A 21,926-nucleotide genomic window follows, 5' to 3' on the forward strand; every position below is an offset into this window, starting at 1 on the left:
ATGGCCTCTTCTATGTAACTTTTTAAAATTTAAAATATCATAGGTATTTTCCTAAATTATTAAATATTCATCTCTAAAAGTAATGGCTATAAGATATTCCATTAGTTTGATCATATACTTGAGATTCCATGGACTATTTTGCTTTCAAAATAATACTAAAGTCAACATCTTTATATGTAAATATTTTTAAACAAAGATATATTCTTAGGAGAAATTCTTAAAAGTGGAATTTCTAGGTTAGGAAGTATGAACATTTTGAAAGTGTTTGATACATTTGCTTTCTGGTAAGACTGTAACATTTCTACACTCTCACCACAGTGTGTATGGACACCAGTTCATTGTATTCTTTCCAACACTGCTTTAAATTTTAATCATTGTCAATGTGATGGATTAAAATTGGATTTTATTAATCTGTACTCTATTACTTCATTAGCTATTTCTTGGGAGTGGTAAATATATGCCCATGCCCATTTCTCTTTTGGAATGTCAATCTTTTTCTTAGTGACAAACTGTCCTAATGTCATAAATTATTAGCACTTAAATTATTATAGCAGTATATATGCACCATGCTAGGAATAGATAGTGAAAGGAATATGAAATGAGAAACTTTTTATGCCCAAATTTTATTATTCCTTAGAAAACAACAGAAATGAATAGCACCCCTCATTTTATCATTATAAAATATTCAAGGAATGATGATGATAATATATAGGTTGCGACAATATCCATTCTGTCAAAGAATCTTTGTGGTCTGGGTCAGTGCTAGGGCGTAGTAATAGTGAACTTAGCTAATAGACGTGGTTCATACTTACTAATGTGGATCCTAAACTGAATTTGGAGAAACAAATAATAGCCCAGCAGACAAGCTTATTTTAAATGGAAACGTGAGGTGAGTATGAGTTAGCCAAGCAGAGAATTGGGGGAACGGACACTCCTGGGAGAGAATACAAAATCCACAAAGAAGAAACAGTTTGGCAACTCTGAATAACAAAAAGGAAAAAAAAAAGCCATTGTTAAGTGTGGAGACTGGCATAAGAAGGGTTTAGAGAGATAGGAAAGAGTCAACTCATGTGGGAAAGCCACTGAAAGGTTAAGCAAGGGAGTGGATATGATTCACATACATACTTTTAGAATACCAGTCCAGCTGCAGTGCGGCAGTTGATTGGAGTAGGACGAGGCAAGGAGAACTGTTTCTGTAGTCCAGGCAGAGTTAATAATTGCTTAAGCTACAATGGCAGCAGTGAGATGGAAGGAAACGGACAGACTTTATATGCCTGAGATATAGAAATGATGATAAACTGCATGACAGACAGTCAGGAGTAGGAAAGATGACAGGTAACTCCCAGGTTTTGGTTGAGCTATTTTCTTTTCATTTATTTATTTATTTATTTTTGAGATGGAGTCTTGCTCTGTTGCCCAGGCTGGAGTGTAGTGGTGCCATCTCGACTCACTGAAGCCTCCACCTCCTGGGTTCAAAGAATTCTCCTGCCTCAGCCTCCTGAGTAGCTGGGATTACAGGCGCATGCCACCACGCCCGGCTAGTTTTTGTATTTTTAGTAGAGATGGAGTTTCACCACATTGGTCAGGCTAGTCTCAAGCTCCTGATCTCATAATCTGCCTGCTTCAGCCTCCCAAAGTGCTGGGATTACAGGCATTAGCCACTGCGCCCAGCCTGGTTGAGCTATTTTCATGAAGTATTCATTTACTGGAGATGGGGCCCACTGGAAGAAAAGCAAATTCAAGGAAAAAGATCAAGAGTACAGTTCGGTTTAAATGCCTGTGAACCATTCTAATAGGAGGTCAAGTAGGCAGTTGTAATATATAAATCCAAAGGAGGTCTGGTCTGGACATACATTTTGGAATCACCAGCAAAATCATTTAATAATCTATTCAAATGGTCTTTTTAAAATGTTTTTGGAATTTACCTGTCCATCCCCAGTAAATGTTACCAACAAGGACACTTGGCTCTCCACACGAGATCTTTTTACTTTCTGCATTTGCATACCTTGCCCTGTTTCCACTGCATCTACTGAAATGTGGACTCCAAGTATATGATATAGATTTTTTACAGTATGTTCTCCTCCCCTTTTGCTTAAGCCCCAGCTATTTTGGGCCTCTTCCATTGCCTGCTTCTAGGAGTCAAGGAGAAAATAGGAAACCATGCAGTAGGCCAAACATATATATAAAAATAATTGTTTTAAGGATGAACAGAGTATTCAACCCTGGTGTAAATTAATTGGAAAACACATCTAAGTCTTTATTTCAGTTTTAAGGATTTAAATCTATTGATTTGTTAAATCTATTGATATGTTTGAGTGTCTCCATTTTACTCTGAAGTCATGTTTGGTTCTTAAGAACATATTATTGACTGGCGTTTTTTTCTTGTGGTTTATATTTTCAATTTCCTGTGCTCACTGTAGGTTCATCAGGACTAGGCAGCCCTCTTGGCCGAAGTCGACATAGTAGTAGTCAGTCAGACCTGACCAGTTCCAGCAGTAGTTCATCTGGCTTGAGCTTCACTGCATGCATGTCTGACTTTTCCCTTTATGTATTTCATCCATATGGAGCAGGGAAACAAAAAACTGCTGTTTCTGGCCTTACACCTGGATCAGGAGGATTAGGTATACTTTGCATGTTCATGTCTTTTTCAGATTTACAGCATGTTTTCAAACTTCTAAGCTTTATTTTCATAAATCATAAGGGACATACCCAAGATCATTTTTATATTTTTCCTCTTTGATAATACCTATCTCATATTTACATAATAAGTATACATATACAATAAGTAATTCAGGTGAATTAATTATACAAGAATTTTAAAATTCAGAATATTTTCTAAGTGATATACATAGCACAGTAATCTCTGGATATCAGAGATTACTTATGTCACTGAAATGTTTAAATGTCTTAGCAAATCACTGTCCATTTACATAACAAATTGTATAGAAAGTAAAATTTTAAAGTGCATGGGTCACATTTGTTAATTTAAAAAGAGACTATAATTTAAGTCAGCCATTTAGTGAAATCAAATTTCATTATCACTTTGAAGTGCAGATGAACCACTGCAAATGCATAAAAGCTTATTAGTAACTAACTCTTGACTTGTATTTAAATAAATGATGAAAACATGTATTCCATGTCAATTCTAGTTGCTATTATTGGAGAAGGGCTGTAAAAATCACCAATTATGTTTTTGGGTTTGAACCTCTTAAATTGTTGTTAGGAAAGCTAATGCTCATTAGATCACTGTGCTTAAATTTTTACTTCAAGTGATTTTAATTCATGGCATATTACAGTGTATTAGATAATTTTCACTTAACTAGACAACTGTGTGTACATATGTATACATAGATGTGGGGGTTGTGTTTGTTTGTTTTAAAGGGAATGTGGATGAGGAGCCCACTTCAGTCACTGGTCGAAAAGATTCACTCAGTATAAACCTTGAGTTTGTAAAAGTGAGTTTGTCACGGATCAGGCGTTCAGGAGGTGCCTCATTTTTTGAAAGTCAGTCTGTAAACAAGTCTACAAGCAAAATGGACACTACATTAATAAATATATCTGGTACTCAATTTTATAGTTTTTAAATTAAAATATTGTTTTCCAAAATTAAATAATGGCCTCTGTTTTAGTAGTGTTTAAATATTAAGTCACTTAATGTTAAGCTTTCAGTGATAAGTTGATATAAAGGACAGGAATGCCCAGCCTATGGTACTGTCTCAATCCAAGTAATCAGTGTTAGGAATATAATTTCTAGATAAATAGACATATCACCCAAGGGCCAAATATGCCCAATTACATCAGTAAAAGTTGCTTATTTTCTTCAGTTTTTATCCACCATGAATTGGTACAGTTTCTTTTTTTCTAATTATAAATGCTTAAAACACTAAAATGGGATGAGTGATGTTTAAAAATGTTTACTTGACGTCAGAAGACCTTGAATTGTGTGCATATATATTGCTGGTTTTATAAACAGCTATATAACTATGGGCAAATCATTCATTTCCTTTACATTGTGATTTGAGTATTTAAAAATTAAATGCAAACAGACATTCTGAAGAATCCAGAATACTGAGTAAAAGCTCTCATAATTATGAATCAAATAAATACAGTATGTTCACTTAACCCAATATTCTGCAAATATATATTAAGCCTGTGTTTTAGGATAAACTTTCACCTGAGATTGCTAGGTGATTGAGGGGAACAGGCATGAATAAGACAAGGTCTTATGTGTAGACAAATGAATGAGTCCAGGATAATGAATGCTATAATGGAGCTTTATATAAAGAGGAGGAAACAATAAATTCTGTCTTGTATGAGAAATCAGAAAAGGCTTCACATTTTGAAAAATGAGTAGAAATATTCTTGGAGGTAGCAACATGGTATTCAATGGCACAGAAGCATCAAAATGTATGCTTCTGGATCATATACTTTGATTTGCTGTGGCTAAAGCATAGGGTATTAGTGAACATTTAATTGGTTGTACAAAGTAGATGGAGCCAGAAAGAGAGAGGCTGGAGGCAAAGCTGATAAAATAGGACCTGATTGTGTAAGGACTCATATCATATGCCAAGCTAAAGAATTGGGTTCTGATTATTTCGGCATAAGCAGAATTGTTGTGTTAAAAGCCATTAGAGAAGCCATTACAGGTTAAGAAATGGGGTGATGCTTCAGAATGGTGTTTTAGAAAGAGAGTTGATGGTAGCCTGAAAGATAGGAAAGAAAAGATGCTTGAGGAGGCTGCTGAAATAGACCATGCAATAGCAGATGAGAGCATGAACTGTGGCAGTAAAAAAAGGAGAAAAGGGAATGAGGAGTGGGTTGAAGAGAGAGAGAAGAGAATCCATAAGCTTGAGTACAAATTGTATTAGGGGCAATAAAGGAGACAAGAATGCCTCAAACTTTTAGCTTAGATGGCTGAAGGAGCAGTGAAGCCATTAATTTAGAAAATAAAGAAGGAAATGTCTATAGGACATTTAGGTGGAAGGTTCTGGTAGACAATTGACTTAGGGGCTATGGCTATGTAGGTATGGGCTCAGACAAAAACAGAAGTTTTAGCTGTGGGAGTCATTGGCATGTAAACCCTATAGAAACTATGGTAGAAGAATAGAAGAGCACATACAACAGGAGTAGAAGAATGCTCCAGAGCAGAACTCTGGAAGAAGGCCATCAAAATGTTTTTTGTCTAAAGTCACTGCTATTAATCTGATAAGAAAATAGTAGTCCCTGCCACACAGCTATTTGGTTTACAATTCCTTTTGAGAAAATTTGTGTATCAGCTCATCCTGATTATTCATTTTCCATAATAGAAAAGACTGTTGTATTAAAATTGAAAGCTGGCTATCAGACTGATCTTTAGAACTTCTCTGAGGAGTTCATGATAAAGTGATAATAGAATTCCAATTCGCCATCACCTCAAAAAAGGGAAATGGTACTAACAATGTGAGAATGTGCTGTTTTTGTAAGTTGTGCAAGAACACGTCACTTATCATAATATGTAACTTAAGTATAATTCAGGTTTATAAGAACCCTGTCTTATACCTAGCATGTGAAAACATTAAAGGTTTTAGAAATCTGTACTAACAAATGTTATTTATGTATCAGCTGTTTGTGATATAGGGTCTGCCTCGTTTAAATATGATATGCGCCGACTCAGTGAAATTCTGGCATTTCCAAGAGCATGGTATAGAAGAAGTATTGCAAGACGTCTATTCCTTGGAGACCAAACTATAAATTTGCCAAGTAAGCTTGTTATGTAATTTTAATTTTGGTTACAGTAGCAGCAAGACCTACAATTGATAACACAAACGTGATCTTACTTGGTAGGGTGTATCATGTGACGCATTCAGTCATTCAAGAAATGTCCATTGGGCCCCTCTAGTATGCCAACCACAAGGGATATATTAGCACTGAGGATATATCAGAGGACCAAACAGACAAAAAGTCTTGTCTTCTTTGAGATTACGTTCTAGCTGACTTTTTATTCTATAACTCTCCTAACAAATTAGTAAATTTGTAAATTAGTAAATTTGTTAGTACATTTATTCTATAATGATTACTTTGTAATCCTTTTAAATATCCAAGTTAATCATGGTTAATTAAGCATGGGAAACAGAAGATGCTGGGGACATGTTACTATCTTGCCTGCATTTGTCTGCTGGATTTAGATATTGTTGTAGGTAATGAAATCAAGAGATTCTTGGAAATGAAAAGTAGAGTCAGTTACATACTGAGGTAAATATGAGAAACCCTAAGTCTGAGTGTATTCCCTCACCTGTAAACTGGGACCAGAGCTCCTGTTTTGCTCTTTTCATGGAGTTTAAACAAAATACTGGAATGTTCTTTGCAACCTGTAAATTGCTGCACAGCTGCTAAATAGAGAACTAGAAGGAATATGTAATGTGATTAGAAATGATGGATGGGTGAAATTATTTTATAACATAGGGATTTTACCCTGTTACTTTGGATTTTTTGTTTTGTTTTCTACTAGCATCTGGCCCAGGGACACCAGATTCCATTGAAGGTGTAAGCCAGCACCTTTCCCCTGAATCATCAAGAAAAGCTTACTGCAAGACCTGGGAGCAGCCAAGTCAGTCAGCCTCCTTCACCCACATGCCTCAGTCACCTAATGTGTTCAATGAGCATATGACAAACAGTACCATGTCACCAGGGACAGTAGGACAGAGCCTAAAATCCCCAGCTTCCATAAGATCAAGAAGTGTATCTGATTCTTCAGTTCCTCGAAGAGGTAACACTGCTCTTTTTGTTATCAGTAGCCCTACAGTGTTCTCAGGATAAATTCTTAGTTACTCTCAGATTTCAGCCCTAACTATAGGAAAATATACTCTTGAGGTTTTTATGACATGTCAAAAAAAAAAAATCCCCAAAGACAGTAAAAACAACAAAACAGACATTTCAAAGTATTGCCATCAAGACAGCTAGATGGCCAGTAGGTTTGCGAATGGATAAGGGGAGAGTAATTAGCATATTGTTTGTGTGCTCCATATGGGTTTGGCCTTGGGCTTGTACTTGTGCCTGACTGTATAAAAATGAATGATGTAGTTCTTGTCAAAAGATTAAAATATAATGAGCAAATGCAGGATTCAAGATACATACTAAGTCCATAAGAACACAAAACAGGCACCCCAACCGGCGTCTGCATTTCAGAGTGGTTTCTGCCTTTGAGTCCTGTATTTGGCACCTTATGATTTTCTTCTTTGTTAAACAAAATCCTAGGGTGATGCATGATCTGTGCTGCTATATCCCATGCACACCAAAATTTCCTCATATAAAATGGGGGCCATACATAATTTTATGAGCTTTCAAGAGGTAAAGCTGCCAGCACTTATAAACATTTAGTAAATGGTAACTATTATTTTAGAGGCAATATAACTATTAAACATTAGATTCTAATACAAGAATATTATATTTTTACTTTATGGATTATAGCGATAAAAATAGTTTTTGCGTTGTGACTAGCTTGGCATTTATGTGAATGAACATGTATTTGATTTTTCTATTTTTAGATTCACTTTCAAAAACATCAACTCCTTTTAACAAATCAAACAAAGCAGCAAGCCAACAAGGGACCCCATGGGAAACACTTGTCGTGTTTGCTATCAACTTGAAGCAATTAAACGTTCAAATGAATATGAGTAATGTAATGGGAAATACAACGTAAGCTATTCAGATACAAAGGAAATGTATTTAATCATTTTTGTAATTTTTCTTCTATTGTAGTAAAGATATTCAGAACCTTTTTTGAATGCTAAATATTTGAAAAAGATAGTAAACGATATAAAATGTTTTATCCTGAAAACGGCTTAATTCTAAGGATACTGCAATATAAAACAGCATGAAATATATGTTCTATAAAAAGGGAATCAATTATAAAGAGAACAGGGTAATTTTCTAGCGAGGAGTAAAGCTTCATTATCAATGTTAATATTCAGATATTTACCACATAGTTTTTATAAAAAGTATGTTGTTTCATTGTCAAACTTGACCTATTGAATAAACTGATTTAACTGCTTTTTAATTTAAATCCTGTTTTAATTCATGACACTGGAAACTATATATCTAATAACCTTTTTTTCATTTTTTAGTTGGACAACTAGTGGTTTGAAGAGCCAGGGCCGTCTGTCAGTAGGAAGTAATCGTGATCGAGAGATTAGCATGTCTGTTGGTCTGGGAAGATCACAATTAGATTCTAAAGGAGGAGTAGTTGGAGGGACCATAGATGTCAATGCTTTGGAGATGGTTGGTATGTTGGAATTTTACAACTGATCTAACATAGCCTTAAGTCAGATAGATAGATAGATAGATAGATAGATAGGTAGATAGATAGATAGATATCAAAACGCTTTTGGAAATTGACTCTTACGAGTTTTTCCTGTGGACATGTCTGTGAAAATTATTGTTTCTATTTTAGCTCATATTTCTGAACATCCAAATCAGCAACCCAGTCACAAAATTCAGATTACTATGGGTTCTACTGAAGCTCGTGTTGATTACATGGGCTCAAGTATCCTCATGGGCATCTTCAGTAATGCTGATCTTAAGCTTCAGGATGAATGGAAAGTAAACTTGTATAATACATTGGATTCAAGCATAACTGATAAAAGGTATTTATTAAGGATTGCTTTTTGGACAATTTACATGACTGTTCTCAACATATTGTCTATCATCTGGTGAGAAAATAGCAATTTTTCTTATAAAACTCTTATTTATTATGCAATTAATACAAATTAAAAAGCTGGGTGGGGCAAGAAAATGTTTCCTGTACTTTTTGAGCATCTTCTGTAAGACATATGACAAAGATTCTGTTTTATGCTCTAGTGAGATTTTCGTCCATGGAGATTTGAAGTGGGATATTTTCCAAGTAATGATATCAAGATCAACCACACCAGACCTGATAAAAATAGGAATGAAACTCCAGGAATTTTTCACACAACAATTTGATACCAGCAAACGAGCTCTGTCTACCTGGGGACCAGTTCCTTATCTTCCGCCAAAGACAATGACTAGCAACCTAGAAAAGAGTTCACAAGAACAATGTAAGAATTAGAATTAAGCTTTTATATATGCTTTATCTTTCACTAACTATGGTACATTCTTAATTTAAAATAATAATCTGTATGCCCTACTTAGAAAATAGCCCACAGGCTCTTTATCCCACTCAGTTAGCAAAGGGCCAGATTTTCTATCTGCCAATGGAATTAGAGGCCATTATTTAGGAAGACATCATTTGTTATCTCTTCCCTTTGCTGCAGTGCATCTGCATCCATACTCACTCCACACTCTTGAATACTGTTTATGACAATATCATGTTTTAGTTTAGAATGTCTATGGAGTCAGAATATCTCAATTTGGATTTACTAGGTGAGTGGTATTAAGCAGATCATTATTTTCACTTAGTAATTCAATTGGCAAATATTTATTAAGCTACAACCATGTGCTTAGGCACTATTCTAGGCACAGGAGATCTAGTGATGGACAGAATCACTACCCTCATGAAGCATAGATTCTAATGGGAGAGAAAGACCCTAACAAATTTACTAACTAAATATGTAAGATAATTTCAGTTAGAGAGAAGTGCTAATAAGCAAAAGAACAAAACAGGGGAAGAATATAGAGAATGATTAAATGTGAGGACAGCTATTTTAGAAAGTGTGATCATTTAGGCCTTTTCTGAAGTGACATTTTAGTGGAAATGTGAATGAAAGAACAAGGCTAAGATGTGGGGGAAGAGAGTTTCAGGCATAGGGGGATACTGAGTCCAAAGTTCCCCTAGTAGGAACAAACTTGGCTTGAGGATCATTAAGGTTGCCACTGTGGCTGGAACAGAAATGAGCAAGTACGAAAATGCTGGATATGAATTCACAGAGGTATACCCCAGATAAGATTTTTAATATGATGGTTAGCTATCAGAGAGTTTTAAACAGATCTGATATCTGATATACCTTTTTAAAAAATTCTCCCTTTTAAAGCTCACTCTGGCTACTGTGTGAAGAACAGACTATAGGCAGTTAAGAATGGAAGGAAACCACTGCAATAGTTACCATTACCATTGTTACATACATATTTACATCATTATTGTAAGGAAGCCATTGCAAGAGGCCAGGCAAGAAATGATGGCTTTCACTAGGATGACAGAGGTGTAAGTGGTGAGAAGCAGTCAGAATGAGGATAGCTTTTTAATAACTTAATTATCACAGAAGTAATATGTGTACATTGAAAAGAAACTAGAATACACAAGAGAAGCAAAAAATAAAACAATCATGTTCCACTCTGCCATCACTGTGAACACCTTAGAGCATATACCTCCAGATATTTTTCTATGTATCTATATATATGTGTACATTTTAAGAAAATACCAAATTCATACCATTTTGTATGTCAACAATCTCCAACTTTCGATTTTGCTAATTATCTCCTTTAGCTTTCAAAACACATTGATTTCCATGATTGATCTAAAAATGTCCTCTATAATGGTTTTGTCCAAACCAGTTTATTCAATCCAAGATCACAGGTTAAATGTGGTTATGTTCCTTTGCCTTCTTTTAATTTAGCACAGTTCATTTTTTATATGAATTGACTTGTTGAGGAGATGTAGCCAATTGTCCTAAAGAATGCTCTACCTTCTAAATCTTTTTCAGTTACTTCCTGTGTTGTCATTTATGTTTTTCCTCTAGTCCATGTATTTCCTTTACACTAGAATTTATATTAGGCATATAAAAATTGAGGGATGTTCTGCAAAATGCCTGGATTCTTCAAAACAACTCCTCGTCACAAAAAAACAAACATAAAGGCTTAGGAATTGTTCAAAGGAAAACATAATAGCTGAATGCAATTCATGATCTTTGGTTGGATTATGGGTGAGAGGTATGGAAAACAGCCAAAAGGAACGTTATTGGAAAAAATGGAAAATATACCTTGTATGTTTGATTAGTGCTTCTCAAACTTTAACATGCATCTGAAACCCCTGGAGATGTTACTGAAATATAGATTTTGATATAGTAGGCACAGGTGGACTTAAGAGTTAGCATTTCTCACAAACTCCCAGGTGATGCTGATTCTGCTGGCCCTCTGACCTTGCTTTGAGTAGCAAAGGAATATAAGAGTTTAAAAACAGTACTTAAAATAAGGGGGTATGCATTTGATTTCTAGGTCTTCCAGTTACTGGTTCACTTAACTTCTTTGTTCTTCTGCTTCTTCACTTGAAATCAGTCAAGATGAAATATCTAGTTTACACAGTTATAATAAGAAATTACATAAAATTTCATGCAAGTACTTTGTGACACATTAATCATTACAGACATATTAAGTTTTGTTTTTTTTTTCTTTCCTGTTTTTTTTTTTTTTTTGGAGACAGCTTCTCACTCTGTCACCCAGGCTGGAGGCTGGAGTGCAGTGGCATGATCTCAGCTCACTGCAACCTCGATCTCCTGGGTTCAAGCAATTCTCCTGCCTCAGCCTCCCAAGTAGCTGGGACTACAGGCATGCACCACTGCACCCAGCTAATTTTGGTATTTTTAGTAGAGACAGGGTTTCACCATGTTGGTCAGGCTGGTCTTGAACTCCTGAGCTCAAGTGAACCACCCGCTACGGTTTCCAAAAGTGCTGGGATTACAGGCGTGAGCCACTGCACCCAGCCTCAGATATATTAGTTTAAATTATTTTTAGCAAGTTACTGCTTTCCTTAGCTATATCCATCCTCATGCAGCGTCTTTTCCTAGAATGTCTCTTTATTAGCTATTTGCTTAATGTTAAACAGGCACTGGACACTGTTTTCATCCCTTACCTGAGACTGTAGAAAGTAGCCACTTGCTGCCTCACTCTACCCTATTCAAGGGTACTCATTAGGCACTTCAGGTTATGTGTTTTGTGGTTTTCTTGCAGTGCTTGATGCAGCACATCATCGACACTGGCCTGGAGTATTGAAGGTGGTATCAGGATGCCACATATCCTTATTTCAGATTCCATTACCAGAAGATGGAATGCAATTTGGAGGATCAATGAGCTTACATGGAAATCATATGACACTGGCATGTTTTCATGGTCCAAATTTCCGTTCAAAATCTTGGGCCCTTTTTCATTTAGAAGAACCAAATATTGCTTTTTGGACTGAAGCTCAGAAAATCTGGGAAGATGGTAAACTGACGCATTTCTAGCTTTTACTTTCTCCTATCTTGTTATGACTATAAATGACAATTATATTTCTGAAGTCCATCTCTGATTGTTCTCATGTATCTGACATGTTAAGGAGTTCACTGCTAGTGAGTCAATATTTATAATGTCTGGAACATGTTAATTTCTGAACTTGCCATCTTACTCCATGTTTCTTAGGCAATTAAAGTTTCTGCTGCTGTGGCTAAACATAGTCATGGTAATAGTTACTGTAATCTTATAAAAACATGAAGTGACATCGTGGTAGTGTGGAAATTATTTGCCAGTCAAGACTGTCTTATAAAATATATAGGCAAGGCTGTGCTTTTATCTCTACAGTGATAAACCCATTTCCTTTGAGCTTTACTTTTCTACTTGGTGGTTTCTACATTATGAGGGAAAAAAATGTTTGATGCTCTTCATCTAACTAGGGACAAATCCAGTTACCACTAATAGAAGAATTATTTGGTTTTAATCCTCATTTATTCTTCATTTTTATAGCCTTCCTATATATGACAACTGAATTTATAGCTCTGAGGCCACAGTTATCATCTTGAATCTAAATATGGTTTATTACTTTAAAAAGTATTTTTATTTTGTTCTAGGCTCCAGTGATCATTCTACATATATTGTACAAACACTAGATTTTCATCTGGGTCATAATACTATGGTTACCAAACCATGTGGTGCTTTGGAAAGTCCTATGGCAACAATAACCAAGATAACAAGGCGTCGCCATGAAAATCCACCCCATGGAGTAGCAAGTGTGAAAGAATGGTTCAATTATGTTACAGCCACAAGGAATGAAGGTTAAAATTTTGAGTCTTTAGAGAGATTTATTTTGTTTTTTCCATTTTGGCTTCTGTTGACTGTGTTTAGAATTTAAATGGAGACGGTGTTTTCATTTCCTTAAACAATTTTCATTTTAATCTTGCTGGCTGACACAAGTAATATTTATTTAATACCACTCTGGTAATGCGGCATCTCATGGACTCAAATTATTTTAGATGTAATTGAAAACATTCTAAATAAAATTGGCTTTGAAATTAAGTTTATTACATTGAGAAGTATTTTAGAAAATATTTAGGAAATGATTCTGGAAAAATATTTTCCTAGTAATGCTAAAAAATGGAGGTTTGGGGAGGTTGTTAAACAACTAAATAGTGGAATACCACAAACTTAAAGTTCAGATAGCTAGAACAGAATGAAACCAAATATTATGATTCTATCAAGTTGTAAGTTTAAAAGAAAGTGCTTTTGATAGTTGTTGGTTTTTTTTTTTTTTTCCATTTGATTAGATACAACAGTCTTGTGATAGTGTGGTCATGATAACTTATTTTGTGGTGCTTTTGGGATTTGGGTTTATAGTATTGCTTTTACCAATTATCTCTGTGTATTGGAAAGCTGACTAGAGTGAGAGGTGATGAGACTTTTCAGTGTGTTACATAAAAATGACCTTTTTTCTTTTTATTTGAGACGGAGTCTTGCTCTGTTGCCCAGGCTGGATCTTGGCGCACTGCAACCTCCATCTCCCAGGTTCAAGCGATTCTCCTGCCTCAGCCTCCTGAGTAGCTGGGATTACAGGTGTGTGCCACCCCACCTGGCTAATTTTTGTAGTTTTAGTAGAGACAGGGTTTCACCATGTTGGTCAGGCTGGTCTCAAACTCCTGACCTCGTGATACACCTGCCTCGGCCTCCCAAAGTGCTGGGATTACAGGCATGAGCCATCATGCCCAGCTAAAAATGACCTTTTTTCAAAACGGAAAAGATGATGATTAGGCCCCATGAGAACAGTTACCATAGAATAGGCCATCTCACAGATTGAATAGAGACTGTTAAAAATGTTCCTAGAACAAAGGAGAATAAGAAAGTGAATCAGAAGATTATGCCTGTATTGACTATTTTACCTTCCAAACAGGGATTTGGGGGAAGGGGGATCTTTATGGCTGGAGTGTTCTAAAGCATCTATTAGCATAATGAACTGCTGTCTGAAGAAAAATAATTATAATTCTAAGATCTATAAAAGATCTTTATAAAACTAAGATCTATAGTTTAATCATAGCACATATGTTGGGGAAAATCAGTACTTGTACCTGATTTCAAGACCAGGATCCTATTTAATCTCAAATTCTGTAAGAGTGAAGTGTTCAATCTATGGAGCCTTTTGGGATTAGTGAAATTCCAACTTCAGACATGAATTCAGTTAAGAATAATACTCATTTTAAAATCCCAGAAACCAAAGCTAGAATGTATTCGGTTTATACAAATCCCATTATAAAGCTTTGGTCTTGACAACTGTGAGATACTGATATTGATATACTACATGTATCTATATACATATATATGTGTGTATATATACATATATATGTATATATCTGTATACATATATATGTAGTGTATCTATATCTCTATATATAATGTGATTCTTTCCAACTTTTGAAATAATAGTTCTGTATATTATAGTGGCCTATGATTTTAATCTGACTCTCTATCATTATGCATGTAGAGCTAAATCTACTTCGTAATGTTGATGCTAACAACACTGAGAATAGCACTACTGTGAAGAATTCTAGTTTGTTGAGTGGATTCAGAGGAGGTTCTAGCTACAACCATGAAACAGAGACTATCTTTGCATTACCAAGGATGCAGCTTGACTTTAAATCCATTCATGTTCAAGAACCACAGGAGCCTTCATTACAGGGTATGTAGAAAAACAATTGAAAGTTAATAAGAAAATTCCAAAGGCACTTCAAACTACTGCTTTCTTCCCATGGATTTTTTAAAATATTAATATCTAATGAAATTGATTTTCTAGGCAAAGCTGATTTATTTTCTTATCAGCTATATGACCTCTGGAAAATTATTTAATGAACTTATACCTCTCTCTCAGTAAAATGAAGAATAATTGGACTTCATTTATAGGACTATTATGAGGAATAAATGGCATATATAGGTTGAGCACCCCAATCCAAAAATCTGAAATGCCCTAAAATCCAAAATATTTTGAACACTGACATGACACTCACAGGAAATGCTCATTGGAGGATTTCAGATTTTTGGATTGGAATTCTAAAACCAGTAAGTATAATGCAAATATTCCAGAATCCAAAATTTGAAAGGCATCTGATCCCAAGCATAATTGGATAAGGGATACTCAATCTGTACTAGGAAAGTACTTAACAAACTATCATCATCCTATGAATCACATACAGATATTACTCATTTCTTTACAGTTGCATTTCATGTGGATGTATTTATGCAGACCTATGTAAATCCTTATTAATGGGAAGAAGATGACTCATTTTATTAAATCTTTTACCATATTATTGCAGATGCCAACCTGAAGCCAAAAGTAGAATGTAGTGTGGTGACAGAGTTCACTGACCACATTTGTGTGACTATGGATGCTGAGCTCATCATGTTTCTTCATGATTTAGTGTCAGCTTATCTTAAAGAAAAAGAAAAAGGTGGGTGGAATACTCTTTCTTTCAGGCTTCAGGAATGGCAGCTGTCAGTGCCATTTTCATGAATTGTTATGGTCTAATGAGAAAATGAGTGGAATATATCTCCTTCTGTGAGTTGAAGATATCAGTAAATAGCGTTAGTAACACTATCACAGACTTTCTGAGTACTTGCTATATATACAGCGCCAATGGTGTTTTATACTTTACAAAGTGTTTCTGTATACATTATCTTATGTACATTTTCAGTTAGACCTTATAGGAGATTCTTGAAAAATAGCAAAATGTGAGGAAATACTGCAAATCAAAGTGAAATGACTAAAGAAACAACTACATAATAAAGAAGTATGAGTTATTTACCTAATTGTGAAAACTGAATTAAGCTGATAAATGTTTGGAATGCAGAAAACCTTTTCTTTTTAATACATAAATTATTTAAATCTCAGTGGTGGTATTTGGGTTCATGAGCTTGCTAATACTGGTTTACACACTGGTAACTTAATGTTTACCCATGAAGAAATGTATGGTGACTGGGGGCAGTGGCTCATGTCTGTAATACCAGCACTTTGCGACGCCGAGGAGGATGGATTGCTTGAGCCCAGGGCTTTGAGACCAGCCTAGGCAACAAAGTGAGACCCCATTTCTACAAAAAACACAAAAATTAGCCAGGTGTGGTGGCATACACCTGTAGTCCCCAGCTACTTGGGAGGCTGTGAGGTGGGAGGACCAATTGAACCTGGGAGTTCAAGGCTACAGTGAGCTGTGAGCCATAATCGTACCACCACACTCCAGCCTGAGTGACAGAGTAAGATCCTGTCTCAAAAAAAAAAAAGTATGGCAACCGTAATATATGGAATTAGCTAATATATTATAGTACTCTGTAACTGTTGAAAAGAATGAGGTAGTTTGAAATGTAATGATTTGGAATGCTTAAAAAATATATAGTCATTTATTCATTCAATAAATATTTATTGCACCGTTATAAATATACAATGGTAAAATCACAGATGTGCTTCCTGATAAATAGCTTGGAATAAATGTAATTTGTTCAAGTCACACTATAATACTGTTTCATTTTCTTCATGAGGAAAAAATATAGAATTTGTCCTGAAGATATTTTAAAAATAAAAATTATCAAACGACCATGTTGAAAGAGTACAAAGGTAGCATAGCATACATTGAAATGCTGTTTTATTAATATTCAATCGAGATGTGCCCAAAATTCAGTGAGAGAGTAAAATCAATAATGATGGCTGGTAGAAATCCATATGACCTCAGTAGAAACTTCAAGTAAAATGACAGAAACTGTATAATAGGCAATCTTATATATAAGTAGATAAAATCTTCACATACAGCCCCAACAGATACCAGTCACTGGTAATCCTTTCGTTTTTGTGCCTTAATATTTAAACTTAATGTAGAAAAAAATAGATTCAAGATAAACCTGTGAAGTTCAGAATTATTTTCTAGTCTACCTATATTTGAAAACCTGACAAATTTGTTTCTCTTGGGTATGATGTGAAACATTTGTCATTTTATGAAATAGTGTGTTGATCTTGGTCTGCCACAAACGATGTGTATTTCTAAAAAACAACAACAAAAAGACTGTTTTAATATAAACTGTTATAAAACATTTCAATGGGAAAAGGGGGTGGATTTTACAATAACAAAATATATCTGTGAGGATTTCAATTATAAATAAAGTTATTACAAACAACAAGCAATTCGTTTTGGCCAAATACTCAAAACATACCTGAGAAAATTCTTAACAGCATGTCAGACTATACCAGAATCAACATATTTAGAGAACATCAAAATAAACTGCAGCACTGTAACCAGCACCAGTAATAAAGACCCAGCAACTGAGCAGGCCTCAACTGAACAGGGCATCTGTGTTCTTATGTAGTGGGTTACTACAGCTTCATTTTGAGGCTTATTCCCAATCAAGTTATAACCAGAGCTACATAACACGTATTACCTAATCAGTCAATTATTTTACATCCAGTTTGTGTACTGAAACTAATGCCCTAAGAGGAAAGCTGTATTCATTAAATAAGATCATATGAAAGTATTAATGGCAAAAACTGCAATTACTTTTGCACCACTCTAATACCTATGTCTCAGATTCCACTTTATATTTAATTATTATAGCCAATTAAAAGACTTGTCTTAAGGTGAAAAGCTTGCTTACATAAAAACCTCTTTAGTACCACTGTTCAAATATATATACATCTAGCCATTAACATGCAAAAACCATTACACAGCTCAAATTAATGCATGGTATGGTGTATGAATTCTATCTCAAAGCTGTTAAAAAAAAAACAAAAAACAAAACTGCCTGCAGCCATTCTTTAGGAAACCTGCAGCTATCAATTTCAGTGCCATAGGCTTGCTATCAAGTCAATGATCTCAGCATTTTTTAATCATTAATGTTGACACTGTTTATCTCCAAGAAATATCAATAATCGGTACTTATGGCTTATTTTAAACTTTTTTTTTTTAAGAAATGCAATTAAATGAGGCTTTGGCCAGGTCACAGATAAAATGAGAAATGAAACCAATTCTGATGTTCTAATTCTTATGGTGATTTAAGATAAATGTATAATACTAATCTAAATTTTCCTTATAGCCATCTTTCCACCTCGGATTTTATCTACTCGACCAGGACAGAAAAGTCCAATTATTATACATGATGACAATTCCTCTGATAAAGATAGAGAAGATAGCATCACTTACACTACTGTGGACTGGAGAGATTTTATGTGCAATACATGGCATCTAGAACCTACTCTTAGGTAAGTAATGAGTATATACATTTTACCCATATGCTAAGGGATTAGGATTACTACAAGAAAAGTTATGAATAATGTAAGTTACATATGATTATCAAAAAATGTATTCAGAAGTTAGTCTCCTGTAATGTCGATAGCTTCTGTGTGCTGTCTTTGGTGCTGCTTTCTGCTTTTGTGTTTCTAGGTAAGGTGAATGAAGTACAAACGCTGAGAATAGCTCAGCACTGATGAGTTGTCCAGTGGGTGACATTCTGTCAGTCACTAAAATATGAGAATAATTATCCTTCCACTCTTGCCATTAGTTTTTCACCTTCTCACCAAGATGTTATTTTCAGGGTTTGAGGTAGCTACTGTAAACTGTTTTGTTACTTAGTACGACAAGATGCAGTAGAAGTCATATTTAATTGTTAAGGAACTATTTTAATTTTTCGCTGGATATATGTTATAACACTGTAATAAAACCTGTAGGGTCACAGTGCCCCTCTGTTTGCATACTAAGCATTATAAAACCATGCCTAAAATCTCAAATTTAACACTATCAGATTAAGGTTCCCTTATTGAGTCATGGTCACCTTCCTGTTTTTTTTTCCTTTCATCTCATCTGCTTTGCTGTAACTGTCTGAATCCTGAAATAACAGTATTTAAAAAAATCCATTACATCCCAGCACAACATTCTGCAAAATGATATAGATTTTATTTAGATAAGGTTTTTATTCAGACATATTTATGTCACAAAATAATTCCAAAATAAAATCTTCATTATGCAGTGAGGACTCTTGTATAGGCAGAAAGTAGTGACTTTGTGTGTTAATAAATAATTGGTATACAGTAAAATTGGTTGTAACTAAATAAGCAAAACACTTTGGTACTAATAGTGCATATACCCATGAGAAATATTAACTGTTAAAATACTGCAGAGGTCCTAATGCAGAAAACTGTTTGTAAAATCTGTTTTGTATTTGCAAATCTAAATAATAATATATTTAAATTGAATACAAAATGAATTGTTTCAAGTGAGCATAAAAATAGTTACTATATTCCTTTTTTTAGCAAACTATCAAGAGTAACTAGTTAAGTAATGTGGTGTAGTGGTAGCATGGTTTAAGAGCTCTGGCTGTAAGCCCAGCTCTTTTGCATAGTAGCTGACTGAGCTAGGCCAAAAGACCTGACCCCTCTGTTCTCTCTGCCTCAGTTGACTCACGAAAAATTTGGAAAATGGTATTACCCACCTTGTAGGATCATTACACTGGTTAAATGAGTTAATTAACGCAAAATGCTTATAACTATTTGAGTTTGAGGAGATAAATGCCTAATCACCCCCAACCCCCACCCTGAGTTCAGAACCAGTTGAAATAGTGGGAGAGATTAATATGGATAAAGCTGATAACAAAAAATGTGGTTTAGATATATGGCAACAATAGCTTTCTACAAAGTTCGGGTTTGGTCCTACCTGCAGGGCATCGATGCAGAACTTCAGGGAAGGGTGGGATAGGGAGTTGCAGGAGTTGCACAATCAGCAGTTCCATGTATGTACTCAGCCACAGACAACACAGAATATACTCTAGGGCTAATCTGTTTAGCGGCTTGCTCCTGAAAAATCTGTGGCATGAAGGAACAGACTAAAATGAAGGGCTCCCAACAGGGACGAGGGTACTGAACTGTTACTTCCTCTGTTAACTCTGCCTATTGGATAAATCATCCATACAGGGGCAGAAGGTGGCCAGGAGTGTTTCAGTAATAGCTGTTTCTTCACGTATAAGGAAATAGCAAGAATAGGGAAAAAATGGTTCTCCCTTCAAATATGTTTAGCACATAGCATTCAGTAAATTTTAGCCTTTTTTTCCCATTATGCCACATGCTTATGAAATCTACTAAAATTAACCAGATGTCTTTTTATATGTTTAAGATAACTGTATAACAGGCCTAAAGTAAATTATTCAGGATGAAATATAGTAAACACTACTGCTGTGTTTAGGTTGTCAAAGATAATCATAGATATATTATTTTTTGAATACTATTATTATGGTGAATCCAGGAATTATGGGCTCAATTATACAAATGTACCTACTGAAAATATTTTGTCTTGAGTATATTACAGAGGCTTAGTGATGTTCTTTTCCTACCATTAGAACCGTGCTGTAGGGCGTTATTATACTCCTTAATAATAACTGTAATTTTTATTTTAGGTTAATTTCTTGGACTGGAAGAAAGATTGATCCAGTAGGTGTTGATTATATTCTTCAAAAATTGGGCTTTCATCATGCTAGGACTACTATTCCTAAATGGCTTCAAAGAGGAGTCATGGATCCACTGGACAAGGTTCTGTCAGTTCTTATCAAAAAGCTCGGTACTGCACTACAGGATGAAAAGGAAAAGAAAGGCAAAGACAAAGAAGAACACTAAAAAGTAATTTGATCTTTGAACAAATTATGATTGTGTCTGTTAAGTTTTATTACACTGGAGTGTTTTTTTAGTATAATAATTTTAAATATAACTTTAAAATAATTCTAAATTTGTGGCTATTATAAGTTTGTAAGTTAACCAGTTTATTCTAGTCTCATCATTCTGTGTACAGTAAAGTATTGCATGATAATGTAAATTTTGTGAAAAACTAGATTAAAATATATAAATCTTGTTATGGTTTATAATTATATAATGTGCAATACAATTCCTGCATCTTTAAAATGTTTGCAGAATAACTGTGAATTTTTTTTGTAACTGGCCATAACTTTTAGAAAAAAATGTTGTTGCTAATGTGATTTTGGGAAGGTCATTAATTGCTTTTTCTTTTTTTAATGTAGACTTGTATAAATACCTGTCTGTATATAGCTTGAGTAATTGTGATATGATTGTATACCACTAAAATATTGTTAACTATTGTAATAAAGTCACAATAATGGTTTAAGTCTGTAGTCGTTTTTGAATCTTTTTCTCCTTTTTATAATTAATAGATGCCCATCCCATGTCACAGCTGATCAGATGCTTTCATAGAAGATAATTTATACCTATATTAGAATCGGGCCATAGGTTCTACCTCTGTGGATTCAATCAACTGTAGATCGAAAATATTCAGGAAAAAAAAAAATTCCACCCAAATTCCAAAAAGCAAAACTTGTATTTACGAAGTACTACATTAAGTCCACATGAATGATGTGTAGGCATTGTATTAGGTATTGCAAATAATCTACAGATGATTTAAAGAGTATCCAGGAGAATGTACGTAGGTTATATTCAAATACTACACAATTTTATATGAGGAACTTCAGCATCTACAGATGTTCTGGAACCAATCCCCCATGAACACGGAAAGATGACTATGTTTATAAAAAATTAGCTCAGGAAGGATGCAATTAGGGACAGGCACACAAGAGGTATATTAATAATACCTAAGAGAAATATTAGGTATTGTTCTTCCTTAAGCTAATGGTAAATTCACAGCAAGTAATTTTTGTTACACTATATTCCTTACACGTTTGTATTTTTTGTGTGTATGAAGTTATATATAATG

The 21,926-nt window shown here is 34.7% G+C and overlaps 1 protein-coding gene across 1 annotated transcript in view; it reads left to right on the top strand.

Moving 5' to 3' along the window:
• Window positions 1-21,323, top strand: part of KIAA1109 (KIAA1109 ortholog) — a 192,700-nt gene extending 171,377 nt beyond the window's left edge. The window contains exons 71-84 of the mRNA XM_011976372.1: window positions 2,421-2,621; window positions 3,382-3,561; window positions 5,602-5,739; window positions 6,488-6,745; window positions 7,524-7,674; window positions 8,103-8,260; window positions 8,429-8,621; window positions 8,836-9,053; window positions 11,899-12,150; window positions 12,771-12,974; window positions 14,672-14,866; window positions 15,498-15,632; window positions 18,256-18,421; window positions 20,605-21,323. Coding sequence (XP_011831762.1) covers window positions 2,421-2,621; window positions 3,382-3,561; window positions 5,602-5,739; window positions 6,488-6,745; window positions 7,524-7,674; window positions 8,103-8,260; window positions 8,429-8,621; window positions 8,836-9,053; window positions 11,899-12,150; window positions 12,771-12,974; window positions 14,672-14,866; window positions 15,498-15,632; window positions 18,256-18,421; window positions 20,605-20,821 — 2,666 coding nt within the window. The 3' untranslated portion in view covers window positions 20,822-21,323. The remainder of the gene's footprint in view (window positions 1-2,420; window positions 2,622-3,381; window positions 3,562-5,601; window positions 5,740-6,487; window positions 6,746-7,523; window positions 7,675-8,102; window positions 8,261-8,428; window positions 8,622-8,835; window positions 9,054-11,898; window positions 12,151-12,770; window positions 12,975-14,671; window positions 14,867-15,497; window positions 15,633-18,255; window positions 18,422-20,604) is intronic.
• Window positions 21,324-21,926: the final 603 nt, after the last annotated feature.

The sequence above is a fragment of the Mandrillus leucophaeus genome, unplaced genomic scaffold, assembly GCF_000951045.1.
Source record: "Mandrillus leucophaeus isolate KB7577 unplaced genomic scaffold, Mleu.le_1.0 Scaffold1649, whole genome shotgun sequence".
In the NCBI taxonomy this organism is placed as follows: domain Eukaryota; kingdom Metazoa; phylum Chordata; class Mammalia; order Primates; family Cercopithecidae; genus Mandrillus; species Mandrillus leucophaeus.